The sequence below is a fragment of the Mustela nivalis genome, assembly GCF_964662115.1.
Source record: "Mustela nivalis genome assembly, chromosome: 13".
NCBI classification, from domain to species: Eukaryota; Metazoa; Chordata; class Mammalia; order Carnivora; family Mustelidae; genus Mustela; species Mustela nivalis.
Window position 1 is genome coordinate 80,045,251 of NC_139032.1, and position 22,399 is coordinate 80,067,649.

General features: G+C 35.6%; 1 protein-coding gene across 8 annotated transcripts in view; it reads left to right on the forward strand.

The window, feature by feature from the left end:
- Positions 1 to 22,399, forward strand: part of CNTRL (centriolin) — a 90,563-nt gene that overhangs the window by 25,557 nt on the left and 42,607 nt on the right. For 4 of the 8 annotated variants that reach the window (XR_014301931.1, XM_082695306.1, XM_082695307.1 and 1 more), the window contains exons 7-14: positions 1,743 to 1,936; positions 6,780 to 6,836; positions 8,701 to 8,820; positions 9,462 to 9,690; positions 11,227 to 11,336; positions 13,468 to 13,662; positions 18,123 to 18,276; positions 19,973 to 20,193. Coding sequence is in view for 7 of the 8 variants with exons in the window: in XM_082695306.1 (XP_082551432.1) it covers positions 1,743 to 1,936; positions 6,780 to 6,836; positions 8,701 to 8,820; positions 9,462 to 9,690; positions 11,227 to 11,336; positions 13,468 to 13,662; positions 18,123 to 18,276; positions 19,973 to 20,193 (1,280 nt within the window). In the remaining variant the exon portion in view is untranslated. Of the gene's footprint in view, positions 1 to 1,742; positions 1,937 to 6,779; positions 6,837 to 8,700; positions 8,821 to 9,461; positions 9,691 to 11,226; positions 11,337 to 13,467; positions 13,663 to 16,109; positions 16,328 to 18,122; positions 18,277 to 19,972; positions 20,194 to 22,399 lie in introns of those variants that run through there. The other 4 variants (XM_082695308.1, XM_082695309.1, XM_082695311.1 and 1 more) reach the window with 2 other exon arrangements.

Here is a 22,399-nt window from a genome sequence, read left to right on the forward strand (position 1 = left end):
ATTTGTTACCCTAAAATTTATGTTTGGAATCTTTAAAAATATAAATAATACAAAGGAAAGTCCTCATAAATACACTTTTGGGGGAAATGTTTCATTTACTTAGGATTATTTATGACTCTGAATATTTATTAGAAGCCTTTAAGGCTCTTGGCATCCAGCAGTGAGCCAGACAGATGCACTTTCTGTTTTTACAAAGCTTTAGTGGGAAAGGCAGATGCCTAGTCATTTGATCACATTTTATAACTTATTGTGTGATGAAGGGCACAGCAGAAGGAGAGGGTGAGGGACCTGGGTGGCTCAGTGGTTAAAGTGTCTGCCTTCAGCTCTCAAGTCATGATCCCAGGGTCCTGGGATTGAGCCCCTCATCGGGCTCTGCTCGGCGGGGAGACTGCTCCTCCTCTCTCTCTGCCTACCTCTCTGCCTACTTGTGATCTCAGTCTATCAAATAAATAAATAAAATCTTTTTAAAAAAATAAAAAAGAAGAAGTACAGGGTAACCTGAGAGCATTTCTGGGAAGCATCTCACCTGTGGAGAGCATAAAGTCAGGGCAGGCCTCTCAAAATATTTTTCAAAACTAAGACCAGAATAGTACAAAATAGGCCAGTAGGAGATAGAGGAAGAAAGTTCCAGACAGAGGTTTGAAAAAAAAAGGCTGCATCCGACTCTTGGCTTTGGCTCGGGTAGTGATCTAGGGTTGTGAGATCGAGCCGTGGGACTAGCTCTGCTCAGCGGGGAGTGTGCCAGTCCTTTTCCCTTCCCCTCTGCCCTTCCCTCTCTCTCTCTAAAATAAATAAAATAAATAAAACCTTAAAAAAAAAAAAAAAAGCTTTCAGGTAAGAGGAAAGACATCACAAATCTCAAGATTTGAGTCCTTTTCCCTTCCCCTCTGCCCTTCCCTCTCTCTCTCTAAAATAAATAAAATAAATAAAACCTTAAAAAAAAAAAAAAAGCTTTCAGGTAAGAGGAGAGACATCACAAATCTCAAGAAGTGGAGTCACTTCAGAAAGGCTACATTTGGGTGTACTTAAAAATAAGGCCGGAAAGGGAGTTTGGGACCAAATCATGAATATCTTTGTTAAGTTCTTCATGTAAGTTTTGGAAGCTATCCTGTCCATAGTAGGAAGCCTCTGAAGGATTTTTAAAATCATAGTATTTTGCAAACCTACTTGCAGCATCCTTTAAGTGTAATTATTACTATCAGATAAGATTAAATATTGCAAGTTTTTAAATAGGAGACCTGGGGAAAAACCTCATTTACCAACATCCTAATTGAATGAAATACTTGGAAGTAAAGCGTTACCTTTTTAAAAAAAAAAATATTTATTCATTTATTTATTTATTTATTTATTTATTTGAGAGAGCTAGAGAGTGGTGGGGGGGGGTGGATATAGAGGGAGAGAATCTTCAAGTAGACTCCTCACTGAATGTGGAGCCAGGTACTGGGCCAGATCTCACAACCCTGAAATCACGACCTAAGCTGAAACCAAGATGCTTAATCGACTGAGCCACCCAGGTGCCCTCTAATGCGTTATCTTTTAAAATTGTTATCCAGATGATAATGCCTTCTTACTTTTTGATATAAATCACTTGCTAGGTCAAGATTGTCTTTTTTTCTCCAAAACCATACCGAATAATTTTCAAAGTAGAATTGTGCTTTTATTATTCTATTTGAGAAGTATTCTTACCTTTCTTCAAGTAAAAAAATATAACGATTAATAAATTTTTAAATTTGTGTTGGAAGATGAGATAGAAAGACTGGAAAGAGATCTGGAGAAGAAGATAATGGAAATTGAAGAGCTGAGGAGCGAACAGACAAGGTTCCTTGAGGAAATTAAAAGTCAAGATAAATTGAACAAATCACTGAAAGAGGAGGCCAAGCTACAAAAACAGAGCTATGAGGAGATGGAGAGTAACCTAAACACAAAAAATGAATTGGTAAGCCTGTGTTTTACATTGCTTTGACTATATTCTCTTGAAATAGAGAATTCTTTCTTCTTGGGTCTAAAAACAAAACTTCTTGATCATAGAATGGGGAAGATGTGGTTTAACAGAAATTTGTGCAGAAGTTTCTACAAATTGTAGTTTACCGTGCACTGTGTGACATGGGTCCCCAAAGGATGAATACTCTCCTGGCCTGCAGTAAATTGTGAAATACGGTATCCAAAATAAAGGAGGACAGTGGAGCCCCCTGACTGAAGAGTTGGTCAGACTGCCCCTAGATGTTTATATTTTATTTTTAACTACATTGTTGGTGAGACTGTACATTGGCAAAAACTTTTAGAAGGCAAATTGGCAAAATTGTCCAAATTTTATTTTATACATTTTATTAAAGGGATATATCCTATTTTCTATATATTAGATATATATATACTTATTTAATATACAATAGTTATATATGATATACATTTCTAATGCATTTTATAGAAATTGTAGCAAGACTGTATATATCTACATATATACACATATATCTGTATATATACACATACATACATGGTCATTCACTACAGTATTTTTTATATTAGTAAAATAATGAAAAATAGCTGAAATGTCCCTCAGTGGATATCCATCTGATAGAATAATTGTGTTGCTATTAAAATGAGATAGAGCTGTCTGTCCTAATATGGAGGTATGTCCGCTCCATATTGCTATGTGAGAAAAGCAAGCTGTAGAACCCTGTATCAAGTATGATGCTATAGGGTAGTATATATAATAGTAGTATATATAATACACACACATATATGTATGTACATGTATATAATATACATATAATACACATACGTACATAAGTATATGTACATACCTTGAGACCATGCCCTGTGAGGAGTGGCTAAAGCAACAGGGGTGCTGAAGCTGGAGAAGAGAGAATCTAGCAAGCTCTGACAGTTATCTTCAGAGAGTCAAAGGTCTGTTTCGTGGAGGAGGGACCAAAGTTCCTGAGATAAAATTAAGAAATGGCAAATAGAATTATAACAAAGCAATTTTTCATTTAGCAATGAGGAATTTCTAGGGACACCTGGGTGGCTGTTAGTTGAGCATCTGACTCTTGATTTTGGCTCAGGTCACGATTTCAAGGTCATGGGATGGAGCTCCAGGCCAAGCATGGGGCCTGCTTAGGATTCTCTCTCTGACCCCTCCTCCCTTAGCAACCCACCTCTCCACGAGCTCGCACACGAGCACTCTCTCTCTCTCTCTTAAAAAAATAAGAGAGAGAGAGAGATTTCTAATAACTGTCCTGAGACAAAATGTAATAACTCTGGAATGGGATTGCTGTCACTGAAACAGGCATATATGACCAGGGCTTAGAGAAAAGATAAAAGGCATTTGCTAGGCAGATGGATTAAATGAATAAAAGGCCTTTTCAACCCAGAGAATCTGATTTTGTTAAATAATTAGGTTACTTTCCTTGGAGGAAAAAATAGCTGTTGCTACTCTCCTCCTTTTTTTCTTATAATAATTCTTTTTCTGATCTGTGCATAACTTAGAGAATTTGATTTCTCATATGACTAATGAAATCCTAGATAGTGCTCTTTCTTTTTTGCATCCCCCTTTCAAGATGGGCATTCTGGTTTGAATGACTTGCTTTGTTGACAAGAATTCTGCTTAAGCATTTCTGTTTCCTAGCAAGAGAAAAGTGTTTCCTTCTCTTTGTAGAGATGGAAATTGTTACTTGAAATCTGAGTACTTGACTGCCTCTTTCTTGAGCTCTTCTTTGCCTGAGAAAAAAGGTGACTTATATCAGGAGGACATGATGAAAGGGCAGCTTTCACAGCTCTGTCAGTTAACTGTTCAGAGCATTTGTGGCTTTCTTCATATCTCTCTTATTTGAAGGTAGTTTTCAAATATGTCAGCCATATACTGAAGGCATATTATATATGATATTAATAATCTGATAATTATCAATAGCTTTATATTATACATCTGTTGTTCTCTGTTCCATAATAGAGTGGATTGATGATTACTTAAAATCACTGGAAACTTATGTGACAATCAGTTTTGTTTTTTTTTTTTAAGATTTATTTATTTATTTGACAGAGAGAGATCCAAGTAGGCAGAGAGGCAGGCAGAGAGAGAGAGGAGGAAGCAGGCTCCCTGCTGAGCAGAGAGCCCGATGCGGGACTCGATCCCAGGACCCTGAGATCATGACCTGAGCCGAAGGCAGCGGCTTAACCCACTGAGCCACCCAGGCGCCCGTGACAATCAGTTTTATCTTAGCAGTGAACTCTGGGCCACCACTTAACATTTGTATGTAAAATACAAGTATAGGGGCACCTGGCTGACTCAGTTGGTAGAGTGTACAACTCTTGTTCTTGAGTTCAAGACCTGTGTTGGGTGTGGTGCCTACTTAAAAATAAATCATAAGTAAAACTTTAAAAAAATGAAAGAATAAAATACAAATATAAAAAACATACTTACTATGGTATTACTTGATATTTGTGAACATTTAATAAATTTTCCTGAGTTACTGATCTTTTTTTATAATATAAAATCTATCTTTTATTACTAAGATAAAGTAATATTTTTTATGTGCGGACTCCCTGGTATATGTTAGTTAACTCCTTGAAAACCTGAGCAAGGGATGCCTGGGTGGCTCAGTCCATTGAGTGAGTGCCTTCAGCTCAGGTCGTGATCACAGGGTCCTAAGATTGAGCCCTACATGGGGCTCTCTGCTCAGCGGGGAGCCTGCTTCTCCCTCTCCTGCTCCCCCTGCTTGTGCTCTTTCTCTCTCTGTCAAATAAAAAAATCTTAAAAAGAGAAAGAAAAAGAAGAAAAGAAAACCTGGGCAAAATGTCACATCTTTTGACTTTGCACTATCCCCAAATTATAAATTATTATAGCTGCTAATTTTCTTTTTTCTACTTACAATGTTGTTATGTTTTTGTTGTGAATAAATGTTTTATAAGTTGTCAATTGTTTTTGCTGGGTTTATTTTCAGTAACTATTTTTGGTTAGAAGACACTGCTCTTCTTTATGTCATTGTTGTTTTTATCATTAACCATTTAAAAACATTATTGACATACAAAGTTAATATATATTTATCATAACAAATTTAGACAGCACAAATGTATACAGTAGAAAATAAAGGTTTCACTCTTCCCTTTCCCTTTTCCCTGGATGTTGATATATATCCTTTTTGTTTTCTATGCTTAAATATATGCTTGTAGTTATATAATGTATATGTAATTAAATATATATACCTTTAAATATTTTGTGATGAAAAGGAACCTTACTATATTTTTTAATGCTGCATCTTATTTTTTTACAAAACGGTATATGTACCATACCTCTCCAAGTTAAAAAAACATGCCCACACATGTACACACACACACACACACACACACACACACACACACCTTTTTTATGTCTTTCAAAGTCTATATTGTGTTCCATTATATGGATATGCAATAATTTATTTAACCCATTCTTATTGATGAATATTTAGGTTGCCTCCACTTTTTTTTATTAGAAACAATACTACAGAGAAAATCTTTGTAAATAAGTATTTATGCATTCATAACAGTAATTCCCTGGTTTAAATCATTACAATTTGAGGTGCTTCACTGGCTTAGTCAGTAGAGTATGTGACTCTCAGTCTCAGGTTCATGATTTCAGGCCCCACGTTGAGGGTAGAGGTTATTAAAAAAAAAAAATAACAATTTTAAAGAAATCACTACAAGTAGAATTACTGGGTAATTTGCATTTTAAATTTTGGCAAATATTAAAAGTGTTTGCCTGCTTTATACTTCTACAGCAGTGAGTGAAAGAGCCCAATTCCTCACTGAAAATTATTATTTTGAACTTACAAATAGGATAGGAAAAAAGTGGAATCTCATTGCTTTAATTTCACTTTTTAAAAAATTTGCTGGAGAGTTGAATATTCCATATGTATTTACTAGCTATTTGAGTATCGCATATGTGTTTACTAGCTATTTTGTATTTCTTCTTTAAATTTCTTTTTTCTTTTTTTAATCAACAGGCTATTTTTTATTTTAAATACTATTAACATATAGTATATTATTAGTTTCAGAGGTAGAGTTCAAGGATTCACCAGTCTTATATAACACCCAATGCTCATCCTTAATGTCCATCACCCAATTACCCCATCACCCCAATCCCCTCCCCTCATTTTTTTAAAATTCATGTTGTTTTACCTGCTTTTTCAGTATTCCAAAAGACTATTCTTTTTTTCAAAAAGAATTCTGATCTTATTCTAAGAGTCTGCATTTGAAAAATATTTTCCATTATCTTCTGCAGAATATTTGGTGATATCATCCCCAGTTATGTAATGCTTTCTGGTTTCATAAAGTAACGCTTCACATCGTAGGTCATTTACCTATAAAAGAAATGTAGTAACCTTAAAGTAAAACTTCTGGTGCCATTTAAACTATTATAGTCCCCCTTTCCTGCCCCAACAAATATTAATTAACTTCAATGTTAATATTACTTTGTCCTTTTGCAAATTATTTACCTCCTATTCTTCAGTTTCCTTATTTTTAATATGAGGATGATTTACCTGTCCTGCCAGCCTCACAGAGTTGTGAGGACTAAATAAGGTAATGAATATGAAAATAATTTGAATTGAATTAAGCAAAGTAATGGAAGGTGGTAAATCTGTAACATAGAATGATGATAAAATGTGTGTCCATATAAAAATGATACAGGTTCTAATAACATTATCTTTCTAAGGTAAGTTGTGAATCAAGAACAGCTTCTATTACTACAGCTTAACTCTCCAAAGTTCTCCAGGTGATGGTCTCTGTTTGCTTTTTTCTCCTTTTAGCTCTTGTCTTGGTTTCTTGCAGAGCATTTTCTGCCGATTCTTTATTCTTCCTTAAAGGTAGTCCCTTCAGGGCTGAATTGCACACTATGTTTTTCATAGTTTGCATGATAACTTGTATTAATATGTTTACATACATCTTAAGTTTGGAAACTGGCTTGCCTTCTCAAAAAATGTGCTTGTGTGTGTATGTGTAATTTTTTTAATGGATGTGTACATAGGACAGTGGATTTGAATGTGAGGGAAAGAATTTGTATCATTTTTCTTATTGGTAAATGTGTTAACTGCAGTCAACTCTTGATCATCCACAGCTAATACTGCAACTAGCCTACTTTCCAGGTCCTTTGACTCCTAATGTGCTCTCATTTATGATTTCTTCAGCAGACATTTATTAAATGCTTACTAAATGCTAAGTCTAACACTATAAAAGACACAAAGGTAATTTTAAAATGCACAGAGTATATATTATTCGCCCTCAGAGGCCAGTCCATACATCATCCATGGTTCCAGTCACATTTGCCTTTGTTTGGCCCTACTTGGGCCAATGATCTTTGGGAAGAAAAGCCTGAGATGAGTTTATGCTGTTGGTTATGAGTTGCTTTCTTGAGATTCAGGGACTTAAAAGCAGTCAGTAAAAGCATCAAAATGGGTAATGTGCTGGACACCCTGCAGCAAGACATCAAAGGCAGCATCGTATATTAGATGGAGTATTAATTTTGAAATCAGGAGACTTGTAATTGAACTCTGCCTCTTCACTATGAGCTGTGAAATTGGCCAAGTCATTTAACCTCCTGGTGCAGCTCTTATAATTTCATAGGGTAGTTGCAAAGATTCAGTGAGATAAGAGATCAAGACTGCCTGTCATCCAGCTTAGTATTATTTCTACTTGGGTGGATAATCAGGAGATGACTGTAAGCTAAATCGTGCACGACTTTGAGTTCCCGGGCCTTGTAAAATGTTCATGTTTATTTATTTTTTTATTCTCTTCAGCTTGCATTTTCATATTGATGAAATATTTCTGCATGTTTTTTGTCTGGTATCTACTATCTGATGCTGTAGTTTAGAAAAGGCAAAAATCACTTAGTGGACCTTTGAAATGAACTCACAGGATTAGATTAGTAGGAAGGGGGCTGATAGTGGTAGTTAATAAAATATTTAGCTTCTGCCACTAGTCTAATATGTAGCTTTTGACAAAACAATTACCAATAGGACTCAGTTTCTTTATTTGTAATTCAAATAATTAAATCAGATGATCTATTTTCTTCTAGCTCCAAAAATTTTAAGAATAAATAAAAAGTTGTAATTGTTATAGAGTTAACTTATTAAAAATTTAAGGCTATATATTGGGATTTGATTGACCTTATTCACATCCTTTATCCTCTAATACAAAGAATAATGTTCAGAACACTGAGATACTGCAGGAAGAACAGTACAATTAAAGCCAATTTCTTTTTTCCACCCTTCTTAATCCTTCTTGTGATTCCTTTGTGATTAATCTCATATATCATCTCTATCCATAATTTGAAGCTGTCATTAACTTGCAGAGTAAGTTAAATTAGTGTTCAGTATTGAAAAATCAGGAAGCAAATACTTAATACAGTACTTAAAAATAATTGGTACAGAATTATTTTCATATTTGGATAAAGTGAATTTAAATGATTTTTAAAAATATTTATTTATTGTATCCTGAGACAGCATATAAACTTCAAAGGTCTTTTATGTGATCTTTTATGAAGTGATAATTTTATATTGCGTTCTTTACAATACTTTAGAATGAAGATAAAATACTGTAAATGTTCTGCTATTTGCTGTGGGGTTTTAAAACAATCTAATTATTAGTTATGATTAGAACTTGCTATGCCATTGTACCATTATACTAACTTACTGACACTGTATGTTGTTTCATATCAAATTGGGCCTATAGCTAAAACAGAAGACTGTGGAACTAATACGGGCCTGTCAGAAACAGTATGAGATGGAACAGGAATTGGCCTTTTATAAAATTGATGCCAAATTTGAACCACTAAATTATTACCCATCAGAGGTAAGTTTAACTTTTATTATTTTATTTACTTAGAGTTTAACGTTTTAGTAATCCAAAGTTAAAGCCAACAGAGAGTAGAGTGGGGGAAGGCGGATGGTGAAAATGTTTAAGAGACTTTTATCAATAACCACTCCACTTTCTTAAACAAATTTTGGTTGAATTGGTTACTAATTTTTGGTTCAGTAAGTTAAAGCAGTGTCCAGAAGAGGTAAAAAGCTGCAAGAGAATCTGTGATTCCAACTGATACCATATTATCTCATAAAAAATTCAATTACTAAAATTTATTAGACTGAGATTTTACTTACATATCAGCTAAGAAACCAAAATCAAACACCTAAATTTCTGATTTGAGAGATTAAACAATGCTATTAATCACATAACTATAGGCAGTTCTTTAATCAACCAACCTAAACCCACTTTGGGGGCTAGGAGGAGGAATTCTTAGAGGCCATTTTTTGTTTCAGTTCTTTTTTGGCATGTTAAGAGTGAGATAAATGGTATATATTTTTCGACTTCTAGGCATGTAGGATTAATGTTTAGGCAATTCTGTGATATATTCTTCACTAATAAAATGAATAATGTCACTTGGCTGCTTAGAAATTATTTATTGAACCATAAATATTTACTTATTTTGTTTTTAGTGTGTCGAAATTGATAAAACCCCAGATGAAAGCCCTTACATTGGCAAATCCAGATACAAGAGAAATATGTTTGCTACAGAAAGTTATATTATTGCAAATGCCCAGACGGTAAAGATTGAGAAGATGGAGCCAGATGAAGGGGCACAACTCAGAAATGAGCATGTGAACTTAAGAGCCCACACATCACTGGACATACAACTGGAAGACAAAGAAAAAAAAATAAGTGCAGGTTAACAAAAGTTATTTTAAATTCTTTTAAAAATATAAAAAGATTGAATATATAGGTAAATTTTGTTTTATAATTCTTTTCATTAAACATGCTAAAGGTATTTATTATGTTATTTACATAAAAAGCCTTGAAAAAGTAGTGATTCATTGAGCAAATGGTTTTTTTTTTTTAAGATTTTATTTATTTATTTGACAGAGATCATAAGTAGGCGGAGAGGCGGGCAGAGAGGAGGAAGCAGGCTCCCCGTGGAGCAGAGAGCCCGATGCGGGGTTCAATCCCAGGACCCTGGCATCATGACCCGAACTGAAGGCAGAGGCCTTAACCCACTGAGCCACCCAGACATCCTGAGAAAATGATTTTTTAATGATTTCTGTTATGGTTGAGAATGGGTCTTGACAGTAATTTGGTGGCAGCAGGTGCAGGGGATCCAAGAATGCTTAAATCTTGACCTGCCAGCAAGTCCTACCCACTGTCAGAGCTGCACATTCAAAGATATAATTGGTCATAATTGTAGCAAGTACCACTTTACTGATTACTATGCATGTAGCCAAAACCTAAAACAGCACTTTGGATAAGTTGGATCAGTGCATCCTCCTTAGACTTTGGCCCAAGACCAGCTTCTGACTCTTTCCAACCTGTCCCAAAACATCTAATTGAAAGAATCTTACCATATCCTGGCAAGTCATAAAGAAGTCAATCCAAGAGGGCACTTAGATACCCTGCCAGTGGCATACTCTAAATCCATTTACCCAGTGAGCTGCATGGATATGGAAGGAGAAAGCAGATCTGAGTTTATGTATCCCCCTAGTAATTGTGGCACATTGTGGGGCTCTCACCAATCCAGTGAAGCAGTTCATCTTCCCTTGGTTGGTAGCTAAATGGAAAACATGGAAGGCCAGGAGAGAGGTTGACTTGGAGAGGGGTTGAGAAAAGAGACTGAGTTGTCCATCTCATACATCCTATACAAAGCTCTGGAAGAGGAAAGCAGAAATAAATCAGATATATGTGTAGACTAGCTCCTAGTTTTATAGGAGGCAGAGAGGGAGGGAAGGAGAGAAATTGGAAATTTGAGATAGAGAGTAATTGATTTGAGATCACCACCAGCGTGAATACACGTTCAGTGGTGAATTTCTTGATATGAAGCCCCATATAAAGAAATAACCTCTAACCACAGAGTTTTTGTAATAGCTTGAATCTTAACTATAACTTAGTGACATGTAAATGCATATTTATGAATAAATCCTTATTCTCTCAGAAGAGCTCTTTAGTATTGGATGTATCAAGTAGAACTCTTTTTATGTTAAGACTTTTACAAATAAAATGATCAGTTATAGTTCTCTAGCATATCATAAAACTATTCTAGAGATTAACTGAGTGGAAAACTATCATAAATTAATTTTTAAAGAATTTCTGTAATCTGTAATGACAATTTAATTGGGAGGGAGATGTTATTGTGAAGGAAAAAAGTCTGGTAGAAATTTGAGAATGCCGAATTTTTCTCGTGTGTGTCTGTGTTCATGATTTTTAAATTTGCAGCACAAACTCGACTATCAGAACTACATGATGAAATAGAAAAGGCGGAACAACAAATTTTAAAAGCTACTGAAGAATTTAAACAGCTGGAAGAAGCTATACAACTTAAAAAAGTACGTAAATACCAAGTAGCAATGTAGGAAGAAATGAAAAAAATGGAATGTGTTTTCTCCCTTCATAACCATGTTATGCAAATTTTAAATCAGTGCTGCCTAATTAACTACAGAGTAACAATTTTCAGCCTCAGTTATGGTTCTAGTATTTTCCAGTTACATTTTCCTTCCATTCATGATGACATTCTATTTTTTATAAAGCATACGGAAATAAATTACTTTTAACTTATATAAAAAGAGATATTCAGTCTACTCTATTATGAAAGTGTCTATTTTACCCAGGGAGGTTGATGTGTCCTATTATATCTGTTCTAATTTAATTAAGCACTACCCACCATTAAGATCCTGAGACCTAGATTAAGAGTCAGAAGACATCTTTACGATACATGAACATTATCAAACACAAGCAGCAAAAGTGTAAGTGATATAAAATATGGTGAACAAAAAGATGGAGATGTTACTCTCAGAAATTACCAAAGTATGTCACGAAGAAATTAGCGGCTCAAACCCATGATGTAATTGCACAGGGAGTATTTAAAAAGGAAGTATCTTGACAGTTTTTAAGTGTGTAAAAGGTTTTAGTTATTTGCAACTTTTAAAATCAATATTTCAAAATTATGTTCATAACTGCATTCACACACCATAGTAGGTAAAACAAGAATGTGAAGTCCAAAATGTAGATTTTTTTCAAAAGATAAACTATATTGTGATTTTAAAATTATATAGTAACTAGAAATTGATTCAAGTTTATTGGAATTTTACTATATTCTAGTCCCTGACTGGGCTGGGCCCTGAGTGATGAATAAAACAGGTCTATTTCCCTCCCACATGGATAGGAAATAGGCAATGAACAAGTATTAAAAAAAAAAGAAGAAGAAATAGGAAATATAGTTAAACAACATATGTGTTGTAGGAAAAAGAAAGGAGACACAATAAAAGGAATATAATTTAGATTGTGGAGCCACAAAGGCCTCTCTGAGGAGGTGACATTTGGGCTGAAACCCAAAGGAGGTGAAGGAGCCAGCGACACAGCATTAGGGGATAGAGTATTCCAAACAGAGGTGACAGTGGGTGCAAAGACCTTTACACAAAAGATTTCTCTGCTGCGGCGGGGAGAGTGTGTGGAAGATGAGGTCCAAGATTATGCCAGGCTTCATAGGCTGTCCTATGTTAGAGAGTAAGGCATTTGCATTTTAGTCTGAAGGTAATGGGAAGCTTTTGAAGGACAGTAGAATGGCTGATCTTGTTTGTATTGGTATAAGGTCACTCTAGCTACTGCCTGAGAGTGAGGTGGGGTGAGGGAGACAGGTGAATCTTCTGTGGGGCTGTTCTTCAGTACAGGCAAGAGATGGTAGTGACCTAGGCTAGGGGGGCAATGGATGTGGATGGAAATAAACTGTCAGCAAAATTGGGCAGGTGAACTGATCAGACTTACAAATGGATTAAGGGGTGCCTGCCTGGTTCAGTTGGAGGAGCACTGGACTCTTAATCTTGGGGTCATGAGTTCAAGCCCCACATGGGGTATAGAGATTACTTCAGTAAATAAAAGCTTAAAAGAAAACGGATTGAAAGTGGGAGGTGAGGCACAAGGAGCCATCAAGAATGATTTTAATAATTTAAAAAATGTTTTTGTAAATAATGTACATAATTTTTAAATAAATGGATGCTTACAAAATGCGCTTGAAAAAGGTTATTTTATAAGACCAGTGCTCTAACCTCTGAGCTAGAGGGCTGAAAAAAGTTATTTTAAATGAGTACATATAAACCTCAATTTTTCATTACACTATTGATTTGCTTGACATGCTTATAACAAGGGCAAGTATTATATAAAGTCAACTACCATTAATATTATAGTTACTATTACTATTAATAATTTACAAGTTGCTTATACTAGAATGACAACTTCATTTTTACCTGTTCTTATGAAATACATAAATAAAGATTTTCTGCACGTAATAAGGATAAAAGTATAAGATATGAATGGAATGCCTAGAGGACTTCTACATTTTACTTTTATTAAAAAAACTGGCAGAGCACAGAATACCTTTTTAAATTTCAGAAGTTTTCTTTAAGGTTGTTAATTACTGTTGCTATCCTCTGTTAATTATATGTTGGGGTATCGGGGGATTAGGTTTCAGAATCGGAGAAAGACCTTCTTCTCAAGCAGTTGAGTGGTAGAATACAGCTTCTCAATAAATTACGCCAAGAAGCTGTGGATCTAGAAACGCAGATGGAAAAGCAGAGGCAAGAAATTGCTGAAAAGCAGAATGAGATCAAGGACCTGCAAACAGCTATAGATAGCCTGGATTCCAGAGACCCAAAACATGTAAGTAAATTAAGAGATTTTGGCTTATTCTCTAGGGACTAGAATATCATTCCATCTAGAAATTGTGTCTCCTTATTTTTAGCCTCAGAATTCTTTCTGAAAGTCTTTCAGTTTAATGCACAAATTTGAGTGATATGTTTATGTATGCATGTATGTCATATATATCTGTATGTGTGTTATATATCCATATGTCTATATATACATAACATATGTGCATTTATACTTATATATAGAAGTATATATATATCTCTCTGTTGAAAACAAAACCTAAGACTTGAAAGAGATAGCTTTCAGTAGAATGGTAGATGCATGGTACACTTATATTTTAAGTGGCTGAATATTATTATATTTCAAAGCAAGAGAAGCCTGCTCCATGGTGCTGTCCAAACCTCTTACCCTTTCTCTTTTATTGCTTTGTTTTCTTAAGAGCAAGGTGGTGATATGGGAGAGCTGAAAGGGATTTAGACTCCTTTCTCTCCTCTTTTTTAATCCTTTATGCAAACATTACATTAAACCTATTTGTTGTTTCATATTGTTTTGTTTTGTCCTTAATAAGGAAACACTTCTCTAGAGTGTGTCTTCCTAATATGTGGGCAGAGGTGGTCCAGTGCCTGCCTGATGGAGTAGGTTCTTGTCTCTGTCTCTAAGAAGTCTTACTAATGGCTTACATTTTACCTAGTATTTGTAAAAATATTAGTAAAAATACTTCCTGCATATTTCACTGCTATACTTTGAATAATAAGGTTATTTTACAAAGAACTTTAAAATCTCTGATTTAAGAGAATTTAATGTGGTAAGGACAACGCACTATCATTACTTTAAATAGTTGTCAAGTTATTTGATTATTCCTTTAAATATTTCAATAAAATATCATAGGTAAATTTTTTTTTGCAGGTTAGCTAATTCTGACAAAAGGTAACCTTATCATTCACAGAAATACATTCTTTTCTAACAAAAGCTTAAGACTAAGTATTAAAATTGAAACTAAAAGAGGACTTGATCATTTGAAAGAATTTTGTTATATGAAAAATTAGATTTTAAGTAATGTCTAATATGGTCAGTAATATCTTGCTTTCTTGCATTAATTTGTTTGGAAGTCTGCCACACTATTTAAGGCTCCTAAGGACAGGAACTATATCCTACTATTTATCTGAATTCCCAGAGGCCAGCCCTGTGTCTAGTGAGTGTTTGCATCTGGGAAGGTAGGAAGGAACCCACCCTGTAGGCACTACCTGAAGCTCCTTTGCTGCTTCCTCCAGTTCTGTGATCTATGAGTCTACTTAGAACCTAGATTGTATGTTTGCTTTTAAAAAGTCACTTTGACATTCTTGGCAGAAAGGGCATCTAATCATCCTGGATATCTATAAAGAATTACATACAGAAAGGAGTTAAATGAGAAACAGGAATGACATCCACATTTTGAATGTAGTCAGTCTCTGTTGGTGGGGATGAAACATACAAACCTGATTTGAGGTTGCTTTTTGGTATTGTTAAAATGACTAACGGTTTGTTTTTAAGGTTACAGCTTTAGTCAAAGCACCAGAGGGTGTCTCTTTAATTTGTTCACCCAGAGGGAGCATCTTTTTCTAGGTTGCACAAAGTCACCTTCTTGGCTGGTGTTAGGCTCCTGTTAGGCATCCCATTCAACAGAATGTGAACATTTTATTTTAGCAAAAGAGAAAATCAAGTGTGGGGTCCCTTCATATTTTTCTATGGATGGAGACAGACTTTTATTCAGTTAACTTTTATTATCTAATCAGATAAAGTGCCTCTCTGAATAGCAAATAGAATTTAAAAGTAAAGCCTTGAGAGATGAGAAAACATTATGTGACTCTGAGATAGGATAGAGAACACACACATTAGGTGCCAATAAAGTGTTCCATGAGGTTGGGGGTTTTGCATACACTGGTGAGGAACTTCATCACAGCAAATGCAGGATTGGTGACTTTTTTTTTGTTGTCGTTGTTGTTTTTAATTTGCAGAAGGTGAAAATGTGATTTTAAAAGATTAAGTGATTTCCTAAATTCATCTTTTAGGAAAAGGCTGAGCCCATGCTGTGATACTGCAGCGACCCTTTCCCCACAAGGGAATTACAGGACTCCAGAGATTAATTATTTTTAAAATTAGCTCAGAGACAAACCAGTCAAGTTTTCAACAAACAGAAGCATCTAACTAGGTTTCAAAAGGAAAAAGTACTATTTAAAAATCAAATACCATTTTAGCTATAAAAAATGTACATAGCTAGAGGCACAAACACCACAGCAGCAAACAATAAAGGAAGATTTGTGTTGTTCTTCCCTACCTGGCAATGCCCTGTGGAAGCGAAAGGTAACTAACTGTTCTCTGTGTGCAATCAGCCTGTAGTAATCTGTTGCAAAGGTTGTGTGTGATTGGCCCTTGGGAGCTTCCTGTGTTGTGATTTAAAGCGTGGAGGGTGGGGCCTGCCTGCAGAGGCTGCTCATGATTGGACGGGCTGGACTGCCGCTCACTCTCCGCCAGGAATGTGGTTTGAAGCTCTGGGAAGTGAGGCTCGAAGGCGCTTACAAAAATGTGGCTGTCAGAGAGGGAAGTGCACGTGAATTTGAAAACAGCTTTAGAAAGCTCTCCGCCCACAGTTTCCCTGTTCTCAACGGCTCAGTTTTAACAGGACAAATTTTAAGTTAAGGTATGACGATTTTCTCTCTCTTTGTGCAAAAGACTTGAAAGGAGGAGGAGTCAGAGAGTAAGTTCCTGTTTCTATAACTGTTTGTGAACTCCATGGTCATGAAAAATCGCGGAATGTACTTTTGATCCCATGTGCTTAATGCAGATCATTGGCATATTGAGCCTTTTTTGGGTCCTGCGTGTAAAGAGATTTCAGTGGAATTTTTAATGGTGAATTTTAAAGATTTAATGATGGAGATATGAAGGCAGTGTTGTTTTTTGTTTTTTTAAAATTCTTTCGTGAGCCATTAAAACCCTAAATTTACTTAGAATTTGAGGAGGTATCTGCAGTTACCTTCTCAGAAAGATTTCAGATGGGTATTCCGGGAAGGCAGGCAAAGAAGAGTTTTGAAAATCCCATCAAGTTTTACAATAGTGTAACAGAAACGTTCTGAGCAGCCTGCCATTCATTGTTTCTTGAAAATGAAGGGACTTTTCTTTCTTGTCTTTGGAGGCAGCAGAACATTTAAAAAATTCTTTTATAATCAAATGAGTACTAGACTTGAGAGCTTGGAGTTGGTTCTGACTGTGATGGAGTTGTTTCTCCTGATAACTTTCTCTTGTTCTATTGTTCTGTTCCTCTGATCCTGTAGGGGCAAACCTGAGGCTTGAGGGTGTGAGTGTGAGGGAACTGTTTTGTCTCCACAGGAACAGTTGCCTCAGAGCAGACCTGGGCAGGTCACTTGAGAATCAGTTTTTTCACATGTAAAAGGAAGGGTTAAACTAGACCGTTTGGTTCTCAGGTTTTTTCCCCTGAGCACACCTGGAAATATAATCTAGTCTTTTCAGTTTACTCTAGCTCCTGAATGCATGACTGTCACGGTGCGAATAGTTGTGTGAGTACAGGAAAGCTCTGTTTCCTACCGGGGGTATATGTTGAAATAGAGGAGTGTGCCTCTGGAGGGCCCTTCATCTTGAGACTCTCTGGGCTGAATGGTCTTGGAGGTTTCTCTCAGCCCCTTGTTTATCAAACTGAAAAATAAAGCATTTCTTTGTATAAGGAATTGAGAATAAATCTCAATCCCAAGTAAGTATTTCTTCCATGTCTCTATTTTTCCTTAAGAAACCATTTTTTAAAGTACGTTTAATGTGCTTTTTTGATTAAAAAGATATGACTATTATAAAATTTTTAAAATATTAAACATACTCCTAAAAAAGAAAAAAAAACTCCTGTTATTCCTCCTCCTAGATATCATTCTTTTTAAAAAAATGTTTTTAAAGATTTTATTTATTTATTTGACAGAGGAAGTGCAAGTGGGGAAGCATCAGGCAAGGAGAGAGGGAGAAGTGGGCTCCAGCCCAGGACCCTGGGATCATGACCTGAGCTAAAGGCAGACGCTTAACTGACTGAGCCACCCAAGCATTCCCCATAAATATTCTTGTTAACATTTTGGAATATAGTAATTTTCTATGGATATATGTGTATATATAATTAACTTTTTTGAAACCGCATTAAAAGATGCGTGCAGTTCCAGAAATATTGAACTTGGCTACAATTACCTAGTAGGTATGCCCTTGGAAAACTCGTTTAAATTTAACCTCCTTGATTTTCAGTTGTCATATCTGTGTAATGGAGATGATTTCCAGATCAAGTTATCCTGAGGTTTAAATGAAAACTGTGTGAAGACAACAGAGGGCCTGGCACAGACTCAAATTGTTACATTTTATTTTCCATTCTTCCTTTAGAAATGTTAAGCATTATTATTTTTAAAAGAATTTAAGGGACTCAGGATTTTGCTGATTTCTTTTCAATTCAGTGCCATATGAAGGCTCAGAAAAGAGGTAAAGAACAACAACTTGACATTATGAGTAAGCAGTACAAACAACTTGAAAGCCGTTTGGATGAGATACTTTCCAGAATTGCTAAAGAAACTGAAGAGATTAAGGACCTTGAACAACAGCTTACTGAAGGTGAGAATTGAAGTATAATTTATAGAAGACAGTATTTAATTTAAAACTTTAAGATGCTTCAGTATTAACAAAAGATAGATGACACTGTGGCAGGCGTTAATCTAGATGTGAGCTGAATATGCTTCAGCTATTCATACCAGTGTTTGATAGGGAAATATTTACAGAGTACCCAAAAATGTTTACTATAAGTAAAACATCTTTTCGGTTTCAGTTCTGTTGCATCTATTTCCTAATGAGTCAGGTCATTGCATTCAGTAGGCAAGAAGTCAGTACATGATCACGATAAGCTCTGGCATGTCATTGTCTTTGTCCAAAGCCTATAATCCTTTCAGGAACAAAGAGCCTGTTGACACCAGGGCATTCAGTGCCTAGTTCTAAGGAGAGTGTGGAAGGAATTTTAGGATCTACATTTGCAATGCAGATTTAGATTGTGACATTGCCATATCCATGGAGGAGGAAGATAATACAGGTTGTAGTAGTGAGGGCTCAGGATGGGGTAAAAAGAGCCCAGTTCCCATTTTGCCATTATCAGCCCTGGGACCTGGGACAAGTTATTTCTGTCTTGATCACTGTTGGGAAGATTAAATGAGGTCGTGTTCATAAAGTGCCTGGCACACAGTAGGTTCCCAATACATGGTTCCCAATATGTGGTTTGCGGTTTTTTTTTTTAAGTCTCCAAGTTACATGTTTATGCTGCCCATCTTGGATTACTCTTGTATGTTGAGTGGTTTTGTTTTGTGTATCTAGCAGCAAGCACTCACAGTTTTGTTGAACATTTTTCATTGTTTACTTGGGAAATTTTATTTAATATTTTTAACTTTTTTGACTGAGAGAGATAGGGAGAGAGGGAACACAAGCAGAAGGAGTGGCAGAGGGAGAAGCAGACTCCCCGCTGAGCAGGGAACCTGATGCAGGGCTTGATCAGGACCCTGGGATCATGATCTGAGCTGAAGGCAGGCGCTTAATGACAGAACCATCAGGCGCCCCAGGAAAAGTTTATTTTCATTATTTTTCTTTTTTTTAAAATTGAATTATTGGGAACCCTTTTTGTTTTTTGTTTTAAGACTTTATTTATTTATTTAACAGAGAGCGAGCGAGCAAGAGAGAGAGAGGGAGAGATCACAAGTAGGCAGAGAGGCAGACAGAGAGAGAGGGGGATGCAGGCTCCCCACTGAGCAGAGAGCCCGATGTGGGGCTTGATTCCAGGACCCTGAGATCATGACATGAGCCAAAGGCAGAGGCTTAACCCACTGAGCCAGCAAGGCACCCCTTCATTATTTTATTTTAAACTTCTTACAGCCTGAATTGAGCATTTTGTAAGCAATGCCCATTGACTATATTGCTTTTATTCTATAACTAGTTAATACTCCCGCACTTTGGATAATAGAGGGAAAATGATCATTTTATCTTGAAAAAGAAAAACAAGTGGGGTGCCTGGGTGGCTCTGTGGGTTAAAGCCTCTGCCTTCGGCCCAGGTCATGATCTCAGGGTCCTGGGATCGAGCCCCGCATTGGGCTCAATCTTTAAAAAAAAAAAAGAAAGAAAGAAAAAGAAAAACAAGATGGTGCAAAATCATTGAAAGCTTAGAATTTCTTTCTTAGCCAGTAACAACTAAGGAGACGAAGTGCAGTAATTCTGTATCTTGAAAGGATTTTCTTATGTACATTATCACCTTGCTTTTTTCCATTTTGTGTAGGACAAATAGCAGCAAACGAAGCCCTGAAGAAGGATTTAGAAAGTGTCATCAGTGGGTTGCAAGAATACCTGGAGACTGTCAAAGGCCAGGCCGCTCAGGCCCAGAACGAGTGCAGAAAGCTACAGGATGAGAAGGAGACATTGCTGCAGAGACTAAGTGAGGTCGAGCAGGAGAGGGACCAACTGGAAATAGTGGCCATAGATGCAGAAAATATGAGGAAGGTATGATTTGTTTCTTCTTGCCTGTTTCCTCAGCCTTAGAAGTAGGTGATTGGAAGTTAGCAACTGTGTAATTTGAAGTGACAAAAAGTATTAATGACTATTTAATGGGGTTTATCCCTTTAGTGACACACTTGGAATCATTATTTTCCTTTACTAAGAAAGGGAAGATTATTCCAGCTGAGTCGCTCCCCCTGAAACGTGTTGTTATCAAAGAACTATAACAAATAGGAAATTATAGCTTTTACAGTTGCTATATCAAATGTTCATATTAAGCACAACATAATTTTCTGATTCTTATTGTTATTCATAATTTTAACTTTATTTTACAAAACAAGACACAGTGTTCTAAACTCTATCCTTCCGTACCTGGTTTACTGCCACTCATTTAGAGATCTCACATGATCTGTTTCAGTTGTGTAACACACTGTTATCATGCATGAGAACCCAGATTCCCAGATTTCATCCCTAGTAGGACTTGCTCTGGAAGTTTGAATTCATATATTTAATACTACAAAAATTCTCAGGCAGATAAAAGTGTCAAAAATTATATTTAACACCATGTACTCTAAACTCAGCTTAAGAAATAAAACATTGCAGATATGAAACCTTCTGCATACCTCCATACAGAGGTAACAAAATCTTGAATATACTTATTTCCCTGCATCTCTTTTATTATATATGTAGCCATCCATAAGCAATATGTGGCATTGTTTTGCATAATTTTAAGATTTATATAAAAGATATTCTTTATATATATATATATATATATATAATATATATTTATATGATATTCTTTGGCCACTTTTTTCCTTCCTTCCTGTTTATGTTTTGGGGAATTATACACATTGAAGCATGTAGCTCTAGTTTGTGTATTTTTATTTGTGTATATAGCATTCCATTATAGGTACTACCACAAATTTATTGCTTATTCATTCTCCTCTTGGAGAATATTTAGGTGGTTTCTGGTCTTTGCTATTATAATGTTGAATGTAACATCCTTGCACACATCTTGAACGTAGGGGACTATGTTCAAGATTGGAGCATAAGTCAGAGGGTATGTGCCCTCCTCAATTTCACTAGACGTTGTCAAATAATCCATTCATAGGGATTCAGTCAGTTTCTACTCCAGCAATGCCAGCGCTACCACTATATCACATCCTTGCCAACGCCTTAGTGTTATCTGACTTTTATTTGTTAAGCTTTTATTTTGAAATAACTTTAAATTTTAGGAGAATTAGAAGAATAAGACAGATAACACTGTACCATGCATTCAGAGTCATCAATTAATATTTTTGCTACACTCGTTTTCTCTTTCATATATAATTTTTACATGTTTTTATATACAAATTTTTCTCACCATTTGAGAATTAGTTGTGGATATCACCCTCCTTAGCTTCAAAATATTTCATCATGTGTTTCCTAGGAACAGGGACATTTTCTAACATAGAGTATCTAACACAGAATAATTATCACATTCAGGAAATTTAACTTTTTGTCAGTCTTAGTGTTTGCTAGTCTGCTGAGTTTGAAATGGTATCTTTTTGATGAAAATTTTATATTTATAAGAATTTTTAAGGAATTTAAAAGAATTTATAAGAATTTAAATTTGTAAGAATTTAAAAGAATAGTTCAGTGAATATCTGTGTGTTCTTCTAGATTCAAAAAATATTTTGCTGGGTTTTTTTTTTTTTTTTTGCCCTTGAGTTATTTGAAAATTGCAAATATCAAGACATCATCTCTCAAGTACACATCTTTTAAAAATTAGGACATTTTCCTACATCACTAAAGTGCCATTTTTATACATAGAAAAAATAATAATTCCCTAATGTCATCTAATATCCGAACTGTATTCAAGTTTTCCCAGTTGTGCCAAGAATGTCTTTGGTAGCTGTGCATGCAGATGTGTGTGTAGAAGCCAGGCTAGTGGTCCTGTAGAGTGTCCCACATGCTGAATTGGTCTGTTGTTTTCTATGGTTTAACTTGTTCCTCTGTGCTCCATGTAAACTCATATCTTGTTATAACTGGATTTTCCTTTGATTTCTGAAAGATTGGGCACCTTCCCTTTGTTTATTTGCTATTCAGACTTCCTCTTCAGTGAATTCCCTTTCATACTTTGTGCCCATTTTTCTATTGGATTGTCTTTTTCTTAATGACTTGCAGGAATTCTTTATATACTCTGGACTTTTGTTGGTTATAAGTAGAATTT